This window comes from Anser brachyrhynchus (assembly GCF_964034855.1).
Source record: "Anser brachyrhynchus genome assembly, chromosome: 23".
Lineage (NCBI taxonomy): Eukaryota > Metazoa > Chordata > Aves > Anseriformes > Anatidae > Anser > Anser brachyrhynchus.
This window is the reverse complement of record NC_137716.1, coordinates 3,798,001-3,814,562: the sequence shown is the minus strand read 5'-3', so window position 1 is coordinate 3,814,562 and position 16,562 is coordinate 3,798,001. Positions and strand designations below refer to the sequence as shown.

General features: G+C 51.5%; 1 protein-coding gene across 3 annotated transcripts in view; it reads right to left on the bottom strand.

Moving 5' to 3' along the window:
• Positions 1-16,562, bottom strand: part of ELL (elongation factor for RNA polymerase II) — a 53,152-nt gene that overhangs the window by 23,865 nt on the left and 12,725 nt on the right. For all 3 annotated transcript variants that reach the window (XM_080565982.1, XM_080565983.1, XM_080565984.1), the window contains exon 2: positions 4,171-4,218. In XM_080565982.1, coding sequence (XP_080422108.1) covers positions 4,171-4,218 — 48 coding nt within the window. The remainder of the gene's footprint in view (positions 1-4,170; positions 4,219-16,562) is intronic.

Sequence of the window (16,562 nt, the reverse complement as noted above, 5' to 3'; positions counted from 1 at the left end):
CTACGCTCCACCGCACACGGTCGTTATTTACCCAGCCTGCCACGTGTATGCCCGAAACACGCACGCCTCGCAAACCCACTGGTGGCAACCTCCTAAGGCTGCGGGCATAGGAGGGTTTCTGGGTGGTTTCCCTTCGACCTCAGCCATCTACAGCAGCCTGGAAACCGCCTGCATCCGTGCCACTTTAATAAAGCGGATGGATGATCCTGGAACTGGCAAGAAAGGCTCGTGAGACCCGCGGCGGGCTGGGCGGCAGCAGCCCTTCCGCTCGCCCTCTGCACCGGGCAGCCCCTCTCCGGCACGGCTTCACCCCAGCACCCTCTTCCCTGACCTGTGGGGAACGGATAAAACCCCTTAAACTTCCCAGGAGAGCTGAAAACATGTACAAGTTCATGGTTAGGTGAAGAGCAGTTCTGGGTGTCCTACGGGCAGCATCGTTCACCACTGGCTAATTTACGGTGAGCAGGGCAAGGTGCTGAGCACAAGGGGTCTGCCAAGCTCCAGCCTTAATCCCCGGCGGGGATGAGCGAGCTGTGCCGGACACGGCAGGTTTGTAAAGCCTGGAGGATGTGTGAATGTGCCGTTCGGATACATTACAGGGGATGACTTCCAGCTCCTGATTCACCACTGTAAAAATGGCTGCTCGGCAAGCTCCAATTCCGGCGTTTTTGCAGCGTTCCTGCAGTTTACACAGGCAGCTTCTCCGAAGGACGTAAAACGAGACAGAAGCAAGAGCCACACGAACGTTAAACGTTGCCTGTGCCAGTACTGAAAAGTGTAGCACATGCAAACCGGCCGTTATCTAGGAATTATTTTTAGCTGAAACAGAAGGTTTCAAGCCACCAAATCAGCATGGTAACTGCTCGGAGGGAGCCCTAATTTTGGTGCAGAGTCTTACACCAGTAACCATAGACACTTAAAAATAGCTCGGTACAGATGTGACTTATGTTTCTTCTTTCAAGTAATATTCATCTGTGTACAGCTCACTCTGAATGGTAATTTCACCTCCCTCTATTTATACCAGCAGAAGCTCATCCCCAGAAACGGGGGCAAGGTAATATTTTCCAATCGCGTACAGTTCAAAGGCTTCGTACCCAGGAGGCGTTTTTAAGAAAGCCGTACTAACTCGGCACCTGAAGGTTTCTTTTCTCCCCAGTTCAGTTCTCCTCCTCCTCCTCCTCCCCGTCCCAGCTGCCCCCAGTAAGCACCTGCAAATTTGCCCCAACCTCTTTTCTGTAATCCTCTACCTGCTTTAACAAAACAGCAAGCCACGCACTCCAGCTACCCCCGCTTACAATGCTTTGCTACCTGAGCTCTGAAAATCTCATTTACATGCACGCTGAAACACGCAGAACGCTCGGGACTCCGTACAGAAGTATAAAATAACCAAAGAAAACCCGGTTTGTGATGAAAAAGTGCAACAAGCAGGTGCTGCTCCTAAGGAGTACCCAACCGGTGCTGCCTTCGTGCTCAAGGCATGCCGCTAACCACTACCACTGCCTCCCATCGAAGTTCTGATCGTTACAGAAGCGCACCGAAAAAGTGATTAAAAAAGACCGGTGCCGCCATAAAGAAACGCTTCCCACGGCAAAGATCCTTCCCTGACCACAGTTTGTGGAGCCTTGGGAGCTCCGATGCAGACCAGGATCCGTTCAGGAGGTCTCACCCCACCACGGCTGGGAAATTTGGGGTGAACCCACCAACATCCTCCTTCAGCACCTGGCTGGTGGAGCTGCCGCCCTGCCTGCTCCCGGGTTTCACGCTCAGCCAGTTCCCTCCCCTGTTTAATGACAGCACTGAACACGGGAGCTCACGTCCACGAGTCAGGGAGCCGGGAGCATCCCCGACAGCGTTCGTTACACGGCAGCGCTGGGAGCAGGTGAGGGAGATGTGGACACGGTAATTTAAAAGCTCCACAATAATGAGATCCAGCAGCTGAGGAGGCTTCTGGAGAGCCAAAGTAAGGAAGCAGCAGCTTGCCACGTACTCTTGTTTTACATCCTACTTCCCCTTGAACACCAAATACCTGGGAGTCTGTCCTTGCGCGAGGGGTACTTACACAGAGAAGCCTCCCTGCTACAGTCTCGTGTCACTGGATGCTGCCTTAAGTCATACTCTGACATCCGTGCTAGGTATAAAATCTACAAGCCCCAAAAGTTCATTTGAAATCCCCTCCATAACATTTATTAGGAAGCCAAACGGGAAGGCAACACACCGGGGAATTAAGGCATAGTGGGAGAAACGCGCTGCAGAAATAAACAGCTAAACGGAAGCGCTTTAATGTGATCATCTGAATTTCGGAACTCATTAAATTACTGGAACTGTCTTTCCAGTCCGATTGGTAGAAAGCTCACTGGAAAATATTTAAAGCCCTGCTGTTAATTCCTTAAAGCAGGGTGCAGTCTTGACATACACGAGTGCTGCACTTAAAACCAGATGGTTACACAGCTGCCAGCTTCTTGTCATCCCCCGGAAAAATAATAATAAAAGGACAAAGAGCTCTTTCTATCTGCCCCAATTGAGCTGGGTCTCGCTTTCTTCAAAGCCCTACCTTTGGCCTTTACTCGACAGTGCAATTAATTACGCAGCTGAGCGGGAGGCAGGCGGAGGTCAGCTCCAACATCTCCCTCCAGCCGCGCCGCTCCGCTCCTCCGCCAGCCCCGACTGCAGTTTTTTTCGTTTTTTAAATAGGGAATTGCATTTTTTTTAAAACTGTTTTTTCTCATACTTCACCTGGAAAAGCCCAGAAGTGCTCCCAGCACCGCTAATAGCACATCACGTCAAACGAGGAGCTCAGCAGCTGAGGGCAGCGGAGCGTTAAGATGTTCCGATTAATTGTGCCACTGTTTGCATCTCCTCTGAGGACGAAGATTAAGTACAAGAAGAGGCATTTCTAGCACTTACGCAGCTCTACAGGAAAAGTTAGATCCTTCCAAGGTACGCTGCAGAAGGGAGGCGAGGCGCTGCTGTCCTTTAGCTTCTTTATTCCCGGCAAAGCTGTTTGCTCACCTACCGACAATAAATCACGCAGCCCTGCCAGTTTTGTCGCTCGCTTCCAATTTTATCCAGCTTCGGCTGCCGGCTGCTATCGGGACTTTCATGCTGAGCTTTCTGGGGACTTTAATTGTAATCAGAGGGGAAAAAAAAATACTGGAAATTGCTCCTTTCTTTATTTCTCAGGACAAAAAGGTCCGTACTTTTCTTAGTTGATAATAATCGTGTCTTTCCTGCTACGTTTTGCTATGGACCTAGTGAGACTAACACCACGAGGAAAACACGGGCAAGCCCCGCGCCTGACCTCACTGCCTACTTAACTCAAGCACTTTTCAAAGTTCTGCTGTGCCACCCCAAAAAAATTACAGGGTTATTTACAGCCGAGTTCAGATTCTTGAAAACACCGCGTTCTCCTTCCTCATGCACAGTACCTAAATGAACACTCACCTTTTGGTGTCTAAACGCTATCTAAGCGACATTTTTAAAGCTCACCGAAGCATTGCGTGACGAGAAAAACCACCAATTAAATCTCACCGTTGTCAGTAACCGGCATGACAGACGGCTTCAGGCTTCTATAAATACCCCGGGGGAGCTCAGTCATCAGAGCAGAAGTTAAAGAAATAAAACTCCTAAATATAAAAAAACTTGAGGTACTCACAGAAACGGCTGGTTGTTCAGAAGCACGCGTTAAATAAAGCCTCGGGACATTCGCGGCGGCCTCTGAGCATTGCCGCTGCCAGTAATTTGTGCCCAAAGCCTCGTGCCGCGTTTGCCAGGCTTGGCGAGGAGTTTCCCTGGGACACAGGCGAGGTTTCCAGGGATGGCTGCACCCACCGCCCCATTACCATCAGCGGGCTTGCAGCCTCCTTGTCCTACCCACCGGGACGGCCCTATAAAACCGAGTTTCCCCACCAGCAGCGCTTTGCAGAGCTACGGGTTTAGCAAGCTGAGAAAATAAAGAGGGGGAAAAGTTCTGATAGAGCCCACGTGGTCAGGGGGATCGGAACAACTCCTTCCTCCTGGACCACGTTGGAGCTTCGCATCTCTCTTTCAGAAGTCAGAGCATCGCTCTTTGGACTGGAGCAGGACAGACGTACAGAACAAAGACCGTGCTCGGATTAATTGCATAAACAAGCCAGTAAAGCACTTCCCAAGGCAACCCATACACAAACTTACCCCTTGGCTTCCTTGAAACTGGATTACTGGTTTTGAGGTCACAGAATCCTACAAAAACAAATAAAGGAAAAAAAAATAATTAGAGAAGTCTAAAGCTCAGACATTCCCTGCAAAACAATAGGCAGCTTCATTTTTCAACCACTTTTTTTTTTTTTTAAAGGAACGAGGTTCAGAGATGGACAGAACTCCAAGAGAACACTCCTGAGTTATTGATTTGTACCTAGAAAAGGGATAAAAGTGCAACGTCACCAATGGTTAGACTTCACTCTTGAAAGCCAGACTTTAAGAAGAGGAAAAGCTCTGAGACGATACCGAGAGCGTCTACACTGGGCTCCTTCCCGAACCCTGCACCACTTTTCAGGCAGGGAATAGATGACATGTGTGTCTTCAGTGCTTATGTAAGTTTGGAGCTGAACAGTGGATATTTGAGGGGAAAATTTCTGACAGCGCTCGCTGTGAGAACGCACCAAGCACATTTTTTCCAAGAGAAAGCTGGCAGTTCGATGGGAAAGCAAACTGCGACTTCATTGCAAACCTCTGCTGCTGCGCTGCCCGTTTCAACAATCGGCCTCTTCCTCCACGAGAATTTGCCTGCACTTCACAAAACCATACCCCAGTTAGCTTTGAAACCCCTTAAACGTGCTCGAGACGGAGAAACACCCCTGAGTTCAGGCTTTAGTTCAGGATTTTGGTCCTTCTGCACTGCTGCGCTGTGATTTCACAAGGGTTTTCCAACCCTGGCTCTTATTTGAGGTTTCAGCTACAGGGAAAGGATCCAAGTCACACCAAGATTTCTTTTTTTATCCCCCCCTCCCTTAAATTTCAGGAGAATCGGGGCTGTGTTGGTTTTATTTCCTAAGACCTGGGAATATCCCAGCAGATGCTGAACAAAACCCTCCTGCGGGCTGGGGCCGTGCCCCGCGGGGCGGAAAAGCACAGTCCTGGGGGTCCCGGGGCGAAGCCCCCCAAAGACAGAAGGCTTTCCCAGTCACTTGCTGTGTCTTTTAGATGTAAACACATTGCCACGTGTATCAGAGATACCTTTTCATGGAAAAAGACACTAAGAAAAGGTTCGTGAGCTCAAAGGGAGCTGCCCCTGCTGCAGTCAGCGGTGGCAGCTCCCAGATCTCCAGCGCCGTCCCGGTGCCACGCAGGATCCCCCGACCTCCGAATGGCAGAAGCGGGCACCCACGTTTAGCAGCACAGGAGTTAACAGCCTGAAAGCCCATTACGCTCATCAGCTCTCGCAAAACCTTCCCCAACGCTCTCAGCCCAGGAGCGAAGAATCTAAGCCACAACACGTCGACGTTAACCAAAAAGAAAAAAAAAAAAGAAAAAATCCCCTAGCAAGAAAAACGCTTCTCCCACAAATGAACGAGCTCACGCTAAGACAAAGCCTCCGGAGCCTTTTAAGAGCTCATCCCCTGCAAGCGAAGAGATCCACATCACCCCCTGAATCCTTACGGGATGCTTCTGCCAGCGAGCAAAGGGGGAATGTGCTCGGAGCTGACAGCGCTCGCCTCGCATTGCAAAGGCAGCTTTACAGGCACGGAGCAACCTTTATAAAGACCCAATAAACAACTTCTTGCTCTTCGTACAGAGATCACTGAATTCCTTGAGTGCCACGACACCGCATACCACAGCGCACTGTTCATGGACAGGCTGGCCAGCTTTTTGTTCCCGGTGTCAGCGTGTGCTGCGCAAGGCGTCCAGAAATCCATACGAGCACACGAGCATGCGAAACATTAAAAAAATCTGGATCGAAAGAAAAAATCCGAGTAGGGATCTTGTACAGCTCGTTAGGGCTGCGTGAAGTCCTGCGATTCATCCTGGAAAATTACTTAAGCGGACTAGAAAGGTAACACGCAGCACACGGCAGTAGGATGACGAGGCAGTAAGAATACACAGGCATGCTCCGCAAATCAGGACAAGCTTTAATTACAGAACTTATAAATCCCCTCATCTACATGCTAAACGCTTTGAAATGAAATGTGCAATCTCAAATTTAAAAATGAGCATTTGTGCTTGATGGAAAACTTCAGCTTTGCTTTGCTGACCTCCTGAAACCCAGCACTTCATCCTCCTGCACCCTGGGTGCCCAGGGGCTCTGCAGTGTCGCAGCGGGGCCGGTGCTCCCGCACGCACGCAGCCCCCTCCTGCAGGGCAAAAAAGCTCCCAGGGCAAAAGCAAACGCACGCACCCCACCCTAATTAAGGATGTGATTTTAATTTCTTCTATTAGAACTCCCTGAATTTTTGCATGGACACCTTCACCCTGAACAAAACCAAACAGATGAATCACGCTGAACCAAACTGAAAGTGGCTCAGCCTTCCCAAATGTTCTCCTGCAGACCAGTACCACTGTCATGGGGCTCCTGCTGCCGTTCCCAAATCCCTCCACCACCTTCTGAAGAGTCGCCCAGTTCTTTGGTGATGCGAAGCAGCCAACTCCCTCGGCACAGCCTCCTAAAAGTCATGGCACCATCCTCTCTCGGGGAGGGCACGCTCTCTCCGTATTTCTGTTTTCCCTTCAACGCACACCAGCAGCTGCTCGGCCCCAGTGTTCACCAGCTCACGGGGCTCAGCACGTCTTTGGTAAGCCAAGGACCCTGGAGAAATCTCAGTTAGGAGGCAAAACAAGGCAGAGAAATCCACCTGAGCAACCCGGCCACCTGCAAGGGCTTTATTCCTCCGTGAAGCTCCCCAGGCACCTAAGAATAGCTACCGGCTGCTGAGCAGGATCAGGACAGAGGCGAGGTGACTGCTCTGAGCAAGAGACGTCGGCCCCGGCCCCAAAGCCGGTCACCAGGCACCAGATGTGCTCCCCTGCAGCTCCAGCAGGGGGTCCAGGGGGACCTAGGGAGGTCCAGGGGGGTCCAGGAATGACCAAGCATGGCTGCTGGGATGCACGGGAGCGGAGAAGAAGTGCCTGCGCTGAGCAAGACCAGCACCTTGCCATGCCACGTGTGCACCGAGAGCGATCCGAGCCCCGCGAAGCACAGCTAGGAGCAGGAGTTGTGCCTCTGCTCTGCGCTCGCTGTTGTTTCAGCAAAAGGCTTCCTAAGGGGGAGGCGAGCAAATCCTCACCGTGTCCTCGCTGCCTGCAAGCTCCTGCAAGGGGTCTTTAACAAAGAAGAAATGCATCAAGCTTCCTCCCATCTTACCGTCAGAGAAAACGCAGCCTCGTGCTTTCCCAAGCTGCTGAGCCCTTCCTGCACCAGCCTTACCCACACCGAAACCTCTCCGGGAACAGCCAAACTGCGACCGCGTGGCCGTACCTCGCCGACATCTACCCGCACTGAAATGATTGCTGTACCGGAGATAACAGCAGCGGTACTCAGCAGAAAGCAGAGGGCTTGCTGAGCGATGGAGTAAATCCTGCTCGCGGACGCGTGCTCACCCCAAGCTGCTGCAATGAGCCCGTCGAGCACGCGGCTGCCTGGGAGCTCGCTGCGATACCTCCGCTCGTAGCAGCCCTTCAAAGGGAGCCTGAAGGGATCCCGGTGATGTTGGCTGACAAGGAACCTTTTTATCCTGTATAAATTCACCCGTTTGCTACCTGGAAAGAGCGCTTGGGTGCTCCTGTACCCAGCGCAGCGCCCTGCCGAGCGCCTGCTGTATCCTGCAAAGCAGCAAGCCTGCGAACGGCAGCGCCCTGCTCCCAGCAGGAATCCAACCCCACCGAGTCCTCCAGCTACCGAGTTTTCAGAAGTCATGAGATTAAACCAAAGAAATGAACACCCAACCCCAAAGCCCCCCCCCCAGCATTTGTCTTTCATTAGCATGTTGTTCTGCTCGTCATCCTCCAGCGAGGAGAGCTAGCAAGCCCTAACTCAGATTGGTAAAAGCCCATAAATTCAACACGCGAGCAACTCCTCGCAGTGCAGTACTCCAGATCCGACTCGTGGAAGCATGAGGAAGGAAGAACGAACTAGGAAATGTCAATTAACCCCGCAAAAATTGCATGTGGAACTACCAGAGTGCTTTATAGGGCATGCTCAGACAAAGCTGCCGTGAGGTTTTAAACACGCCAAGGGGAAAAGCTGGATGGGCAGTTCCCACCCAGGCACAGAAAAGCAAGGCTTTACAATCCACCCCATGATTCTGGGAACTGTTCGTGGCCCTACAGATCTCCCAGAGCGGCTCGGGGTACAGGGAAGGCGGGCTGGCCATCCGTCGCGCTCGGGTCAAGCAACCAGCTGGAAACCTCCCCGTTTCTTCAGGGAAACGCACGTAATTAAGGAAAACTTTGTGTCGAGAAGCTCAGTTGTGCATTTACTGGAATTTGTACTGGAGGCAGCGTTATACGGAAAAAATTTGCCTATACTTAGTGCCGGTGTTTGTCTATTGCCTGGGATGCTGGAGAGTCACAGACGCCCAGCAAACAGAGGAAATGAAAGCTTGCCCCTATTTGTGTTGGAACAAGGGGATTCTTTGCAGAATTTAAAGCTCCTCGCAAACATTTGAAATTAGTAGCAAGACTACCGGTAAGTACACAGAGCACTGGGCATCAACCGGGCATTTTCAAGCGTCACACGTAGCCGGCCGCGTGAGGTTGCAGCCACAGCTTGCACCTGAAAAGCCAGCGACAAAAATGAGAAGGAAAAAAAATCCTACATTTCAGACTAGTTCATGCCCCAACCTCCAAGTTCCTCTAGTTCTCTGGTTAGTAGCCGACGGAGGACGTGCTCTGCAGACCTGAGCACAACTCAGCAATTCAGATTGCCACTCGCTTGTTTGTAATGCATCGCGCGGACTTTGGGACGTAAGAGAGCAGAACTGAAGCAGATCCACCCGGTGTCTCGGTGCGACAGACTCGCAGGAGACACCGCAGAGCCCCAGAGTTCATTAGAAGGGGCAAGATATAGAAATCCCCGTGGAAATAAATACCTTTGAATATAGCCACAACAACCTGAAGCGCCTGTGCGCGCGCAGAGTTTACCGGTGCTCAATTACCAGAGCCGTCCCGGGAGACGCCGCGGAGACAAAAGGCTTCTCCCAAGACATTCCACTTTCTAAGGCTTCTATTTACCTCCTACCAGAAGCAGAGCAGTAAAAAAAAAAGCCTCCTGAATATTCTTTTTTATGTCCCATCTATTACTTACGGAATTAAAATACTGTCTCTCCCTGCAACGCACCTTCCCCCTGCAATTGAGGCCTCCCGACGATCTCGTTTGAAGCCCAGGACGCTCGCAGGCTGCAGATGGGATCAAGTCTACCGAGACTTGAAAATTACACATCCCATATAATTTTTTTTGACCTAAACTACAAAGCCTCCCAGACCTTTTTATGCTACACACGCCTTGGAGACAAGCTGCTGGTTTTACTATTCAAATACCATGTTCTCTGGGAAAGTCTTGGAAATCCTATGTAAATCCAAAGCTACCGAAGCAGGAGTTAAACTTCGGAGGGGTGTCACCGGCCGCTGTGCCAACGGGGATGCTCCTGGAGGTCTCGGGGTCCCCCTGCTCCTTCTGGAGATGCTCCTGGAGGTCTCGGGGTCCCCCTGCTCCTTCTGGAGATGCTCCTGGAGGTCTCGGGGTCCCCCTGCTCCTTCTGGAGATGCGAACCCCACCATACTCCAGCGGCCTTCGTGCAGGAGTGGTGCAGCACCGATGGGTGCTGGGAGGCGAGGTCCCTGCTCCTCGGGGAGCACCCCCCAAAATCCCCCAACGTCAGCATCTGCTCGCTCCTCTCCTTCCCAAGATTACCCCATTCATTACTTTGAGGAGGGAAGCGTTGTCCAGCGATGGAAGTATCGGTCTGCTGGGCACAGCTCCCTGCTCTCCTGCTCCTTCCTCCCCTCTCCAACGTGAAACAGAAGTGCTGGGGGCGAACACTTGAGTTTTTAATAAAAATAATCAAAAAAAGGTGCTTTTGCTGAAGGTTTAGGAGTCGGAGACTTACCCATCGCCCCATGAACTGTGTCACGTATATTGCAAGCGATGATTTCCCTAAAATCATTAACGGATGCAGATTATCACTGCAGTATTACAGCGCCTACAAATCCTAGCATGGCGCAGTACAAGCAGCAGCAGCCCGATAAAGATCTTTTATGTCAGTCAAAACGCTAAGCCGTACGTTTTAAAGTTTTAATTGCCAGGCTGCAAAATACAGACTGGCTTCCTCGGCTTTAATTGCGTAATTTAAGTGAGCTGGTACAGCACAAATGTCACTTCCTCAGTAGTTTTCCCTAGTTTTCCCTTTTTTTTCAGGCTCAAAAGCCACAAGTGCCCCTATAAGACAGAAAAGGAGTTGTATTAAGTGGTGGTTATGACTTGCAGTGGTCGTGGAAACTTGGTAAGGAAGCATCCTCGGCACATTGGCCATCACTGCACTGCCTGACCACGGCACACGCCAGCCCACCTGACACACAGAAAGTTTGGTGAGTAAGACCCATGATTAAGTTAAAAATCTGTAGCCTAATCGAAACGCTTTGTGCCTGCAACGTAAAGCAGAGTCAGTCCCTACATGGACAATAGCTTGGATCAGCAGAGCAGAAAGCAATTAAACTCCTCTGTCATCAAGATGTCACCCCACAGGCACGAGAGCTGAGCTGGCCATGGAGGCTGCTCTCACGCATGCCTGGATCCCCTGATCTCATCTAATCCAGGTTACAAAGATCTCGCTGAACAAATCGCAGCGTGGCTGGGGACGTGGCCCTTAACCGCAGCAGTTTTTTGGGGACTTCAGCCGAAGCAAGCCAGCCCCGCTTCCCCAGGCTGCAGGCAAGGACAAGGTGAAAACCCTCCGCACGTTCCCTGGCTGCACAGCAGCTCCAAACGAGATGCAAGGAAGCTTGCTCTGAAGGGAAGCGAGGTGGCACGGGCAAAGCTCGGTGTGCTGCCCGACTGCCGCCCGCCTTCCCGTGTCCTGCCCGCCCTCCCAGTCACCTCCCCGGGGCACGAAGCTCCTCCGTGGGACTCGTCTCTGAACCCCTCCGCAGCACCGGTGAACGGCTCTAACACCACTCAGCCCGGCTTTACGCGTAGGGGAGCTGAACTTTATCAATTTTATGCTCGAGCCCAGTGAAAAATCTCTTGTTTCAGCTTGGTAACTTCCAGTCAATCTTTCCAGGCGTGCTTCAAGTGAATCCTTGCTTCCTAGTGCAGGACCGAAGCGGGTGTTTTTGCTGATCCCGTATTTACAGAAATCAGCTTTTCAGCTCTGAGAGACCAGGGCCCCGTGGCACGAGACGCAATACTCCGATCACCTTTAACACCAGCCAGCAAACACCGTGAAAGGTGGCTTTGGTAAGGAGGCTCCAACTCCCCAACCTTGGGACAAACCACACGCCGCTCATGATCACGAAGCCCAGAGGCTCGGCTGGCACGAGGGGCGGTTGTGTTCTGCTTGGAGGAAGAGCCACGCACGTGTGCAATCCAGGCGATGCCTTTCAGGAAGGCAATTTAAGAGGCCCAATCGCTTAGAGAAACACAAGCAAAGCTCTTGTACCACGTTTACCGTGGCCACTGGAAAGCAGGCGACCTCGTTTGGCCGCAGAGGAGCCGGCCAAGGAGACCCCAACGCCCGCAGGGCCGCCTGCATCCCCAAATCCTCACTCCTGAATTTCCACGGCGATGCGAGAGCGGCGACCCGGGAAGCGTCTCCCCAAAGCAGCGATACGGAGCTGTTATGTAAGAAACGTGCACACGTCCGTGATCTGGCCGCTGGAACGGCTGCGAGAAGCCGGCGGAAAACTTTCCTGAATGACTTGTTCCAGCTCAGCAAGCAGCTACACGGGAACAAAGGCAGGGAGTCAACGCAAGCCATCCAGAAAAGCACTCTTAAGTAAACCCTAAATGGACAATTAAGATGCAATGGTCTGTCTCCAAAGAAAATGCGAGCTTTGTTTTTCCAGACAAAGGACCTGGGCCGCGCAGAGAGCCCCGGAGAGCCGAACCTACCTGTCTCCAGAGAGGGGAGAGGTTACTGCAGAGACTGCGAGCGGGGAACAAGCCCTGGGGATGGGCAGGCGCAGCCCAGCTCGTTTTTAAGAGCCACAACGCTTCTGTTCTAAATAATGCTTTAATCCCTGCTTTTTAACAGCCGTCAGCCGCTGGGTCCCACCACCAGGCGCCCAGCGGCACCGCTCGATGCCCCCTCGGGTCCGTGGGGAAAGCGGCGCAGACCCGCGCCGCACCGCGCAGTCCGAGGTCACGGGGAACACGTTATAAGAAAGAGGGAGAGATCAAAGGTGGTTTTGTGACACCGATCGCCCCGAAATCCCAATTAACTCAGGCACAGCCACCCGTCTCCGGTGCTGCTGGAGGAGCCGGCCTCGTTCAGGGGCTGCCGGCGCATCTCGCAGCGCTCCTCTCGCTCCTTTTTTATCCAGGGTTTCATTTTTTTTCCCCCCTTTGCTTTTCCAGGGAGCTAAGGGAGACCTGCTCATTAAGCCTAGCGAGAGAGGCAATAATCATAAAGCCTCCGCTCTTCACGCCTAACGCCGGGTGCCACGAGAACCTTACAGCATCATTAGCTGTAGCTTAATCACTACAGACTCCCACCAATTTCACTGTTAACAAGACCGGGCTCCTCGGCGAGGTTTCACCGGCAGAAGACCGATGGCCAACTCCCACCGTCTCCAAAGGCTCGCAAATTAAAGGTTTTCAGGCAAAGGGAAGGCTCGCATCCCAGCGCAGTCCCTGTGTGCAGTACAACTGTTTAAAGCAGTCCGGTAATCAATTAAAAACGTGGCTATTACGCAACAATTACCAAAACACACAATTCCTATTATTTTTTTTAGCGCAATAACCCAGGAGGTCCCTTCCGCTCCTGTAGTTTTGACACAGTGACGGCATCCCTCAGAAAAGAGAAGTTCCGTTTTTTGAGTTATTGGATTTTCTGGGGCCGTTCCTCATCGCAGAAGGGCGTTCCGGACCCCCACCGAAACCGAGAGCCAGGAACTCCCGGAGCTGTGCTGCTGCAATTAGTCAGCACGGCGCTCTTGTACCAAACCTGCCCATTCATTCGATGCCCCCGCCCGCCCCTCCGCCCTCCTCTGCCCAGCCCAGTCCCAAAAGAGGTCCAGCAGCCCCTTCCCCTTCCCGCTAACACCACAAATCAACAAAATCCTGCCCAAAAAGTCACTGTAATTTTTCCAGAAAAGGTATTTCTTCTGTAAGTCGGACTAGAAGGTGAAGCTGGGATGGCAGAAGACAAGTTGGAACAACGCTCCTCAAAGCACCGGCACAAAGATAGTGCTGCGCTGGCAAGTTCGTCGCAAAAAAAAAAAATAGGTGCAGAACTAGAAGTGGGTTCCATTGTTTTGTTACTCGCAAGCAACTGAAATAAAGCTTGGGGAAAAGTCATTTTTTATGGTAAATTAACGCCGCCCCCTCCCAAACCAGTCCTCTTTAAATATAGCAACTCTACAGCCACTGCTTATACCGGAGAAAAAGATGCCTTAAATTTAACAATAAGGCCAGAATTTAACTCAGCTCCGATGGCCTGAAACTCTCTCTTTCTTACCAGGTCTACCCTTCAGCACAGCCGAATCTGCTAGCAGATACAGCAACCACACTGCAAGTCAAAGACAGGATTGAAAAAGAAAGGCAAATATTGCTATTTCTAAAGTGCAGGCAGAGGAAAACAAACCCTCTTAGATTTGTTTTCGGAACGCGTGGATTTGCTTTGAAACGCCATTTTCAACAAGAAACACCAGTCCACAGAGAAGTTTCCCATTCTGTCTACGTACAGTGGAAATATTAATAAGTTTAATAATTATTAAACCCTCTCTCAACAGAGATTCAGCGGTATGGTTCGGCAGCTGCACACGCTTGCCTTAGCAGACAGTTCACAGAGCCCTTGGCCTGGCGAGGATCCCATTAAGACATCCCTGCTCGAAATTCCCTGGGCGATCACCTCACGCATGCAACACCGCTTGTTTTTTGCGGCAGGATTTTACTGTAGCTATCAGATGAGCTTGTTAAATTGGGAAAGGACTGGAAAAAAAAAACAACGCAACACAACAAACTGGCAGCAGGAAACTGAATCATCCAAAACTCCCAACTCTGCTAAAGGTGAACGGCAGTTCTGTTTTTCCCTAAAGGCTTTACTTAAACACTTCTACGAGCCAAAAACCATTAAGGAGTTTTAGATTCTCTGAGATTAATATTTTAAAAGCCATTCCTCTGGTACAAGACACCTTGAGAGAAGACTTCTGTGCCTCCTCCAGAAGAGGAGGGAGGCCTGGGACTATTCACTAGGTGCTGGCGATGCGGTCACCGCTCAAAGGAGATCAGAAAGTTTCCGAGCATCCTAAGGAAAACCATTTCCATCGTGGAAAATTGCTTGGGTCTATTTTGACAAAGTTGGGTCTGAGATGCACGAAGGCAGCGGTATGTTCGGTCCGATTTCCCCAAAAGGGTCACGGCGACTGCAAAGCATTTCTATTCCTCACCCCTCGCACCCTCAGTGGCCTTAAATTCGAAACCAACAACCGATAATTTCAATAAACTTGGATGAAAAGATGCAGGGTGAGCCGTTAAATGCAGGAAGGACCGCGAGCCGTTCCCTCCTGGGAGCAGGGAGCTGGCCCATCGGCACGGATGTGCTCAGAGAAGAATACGCTCACCATGGACGTTCACCCGCTCCTGGGGCGGTCGTGCTGCGTCCAAACGCTCCTCTGAGCCGAGACTCTGCACCTTCCTCCTGCCCAACTCCGTCTTCTGAGCTCCGACGAGGGTCAGCAGCTGGAGAGGGGTTGCAACGGCCGGGGGCAACTGCCGCACGTCCGCCTCCCCTACTGCCATGGGAACAGAACCCAGGCGTTTGTCAACAAAGCGTCCTCCGCCCCGGCCACGAGAAAGGAGCTCGCGGTGCCTCTTCCTCACCTGCTGCCCTACAAAAGCTGCCTACGGGCAGTCCTTTACCTTTGTCCTTTACCTTTACGGGCATAAAGCGCGCACGTTCCCGCTGCCTTGGCCAGACTGAAGGTGCGGATGGAAAGGCAGCCCCCGTGCCCACAAGGCTGGCAGAAGTTACACGGTTAAAAGGAAGCTTTTCCACAATCGGCTGCATTAAGTCTACGTACTAATAAAAGTCTTGTTTGTTTGTTTTAGCCTCTGAACTACACAAAACACCCCACCATTAGGAGAAAACTGTGCTTTCCCAGAATAAGACGGGCAAGCGTGTCACGAGAGCACGTCTTAACTCCCCCTCGTCCCTATCATAAATAAGACAATTTCCGTAATTGATTAAAACGGCCGAGCTCTTCCACCCGAGGCTAGAGGCCACGCTGTGGAAGCGATGCAAAGGAACTCGGATCCCGATTCAGAGCGGAGCCTTGTTCCATCTGCCCCCATCAGAGGCTCTCCTCGCGTCACCTTACAGGAAGCATTTCACCCCTGGGTCCAAGCTGCTCCGCCTGGGGAGCACAGCTACATTCCCCACCTGGGAGCAGAGACGTTGGATTTACTGGAGCCCGTTCAGGTCTGCAAGCATGGGTGGTGCTGCACGGGCACTTCCACACCAAGGGTCTGCAACCCAGGGACCCTCAGACCCTAGAAAAGGTTCACAGAGAAAGAGGAGACACAGAAAACGAAGAAAGAGGAGCGTACAAGGAACAGGCCGATAAGCCAACTTACCCTTCTGGAAAAACTCAGAGACTACGGCTAAGGCAGAGCTTACAAACCACAACCTTTAAGCTATCCTGAAAATTACGAATTCATTTAAATGCCATTTATGCAAGAATGCCGAAGTATTCCAATACTGCTAGCTAGCCCCAAGCCTGCCTAAAAGAAAGGAGTAAGGATCCTCTTACACGACAGCAGCGGGTCTCACTGCGCGCCGAGGCGCTCTCTCCAGCTCCTCCGAGCACCTTTCCAATAACAGTCCTAGAAAAACGCTGAATGGGTGCAGTCAGCTAGAACTCCCACTTAAAAATAAATATTTTAAATTACCTCCAACACGCCTGCTTTACTGTGTTCTTCGCCAATCTGCGGGTTTCCAGTTACTTCGTTTTTTTTTTTTTTTTTAAGGCTATTTCTCTTTCACCCATCAGGCGAAAAAGCCACCCAGACACAAAGAGGAGCTGGTTAATCGCAGCTAGGAAGCTGCCTGCACAAAAAACGCACAGCTCGGGCGAGCTCGTGGAAAAAATCTGTCAGTCTGGCATCTCAGGCACCATCACGAAGGGATAATTCACCACAATTCACCTTTTCAGCCCAAATCAAGGTAACGTGGCTTTTACAGCCAAGATGCGACGGGGAGCAGCTTCACCTGCCCTGCCACGTCGGGCTGCTGGTGCGAAGCCAGCTGAGAGGTTTCGTGTGTTAAAGCAAGCGATTAAACCCAGAGCCACGCCGGGTTACAACTTAGAAAACAGGACCGGTGAAACAGCAGAAGCTGACGGTGGTTTCTGACCTAGTTTTCACTGGAGGAGAGTCA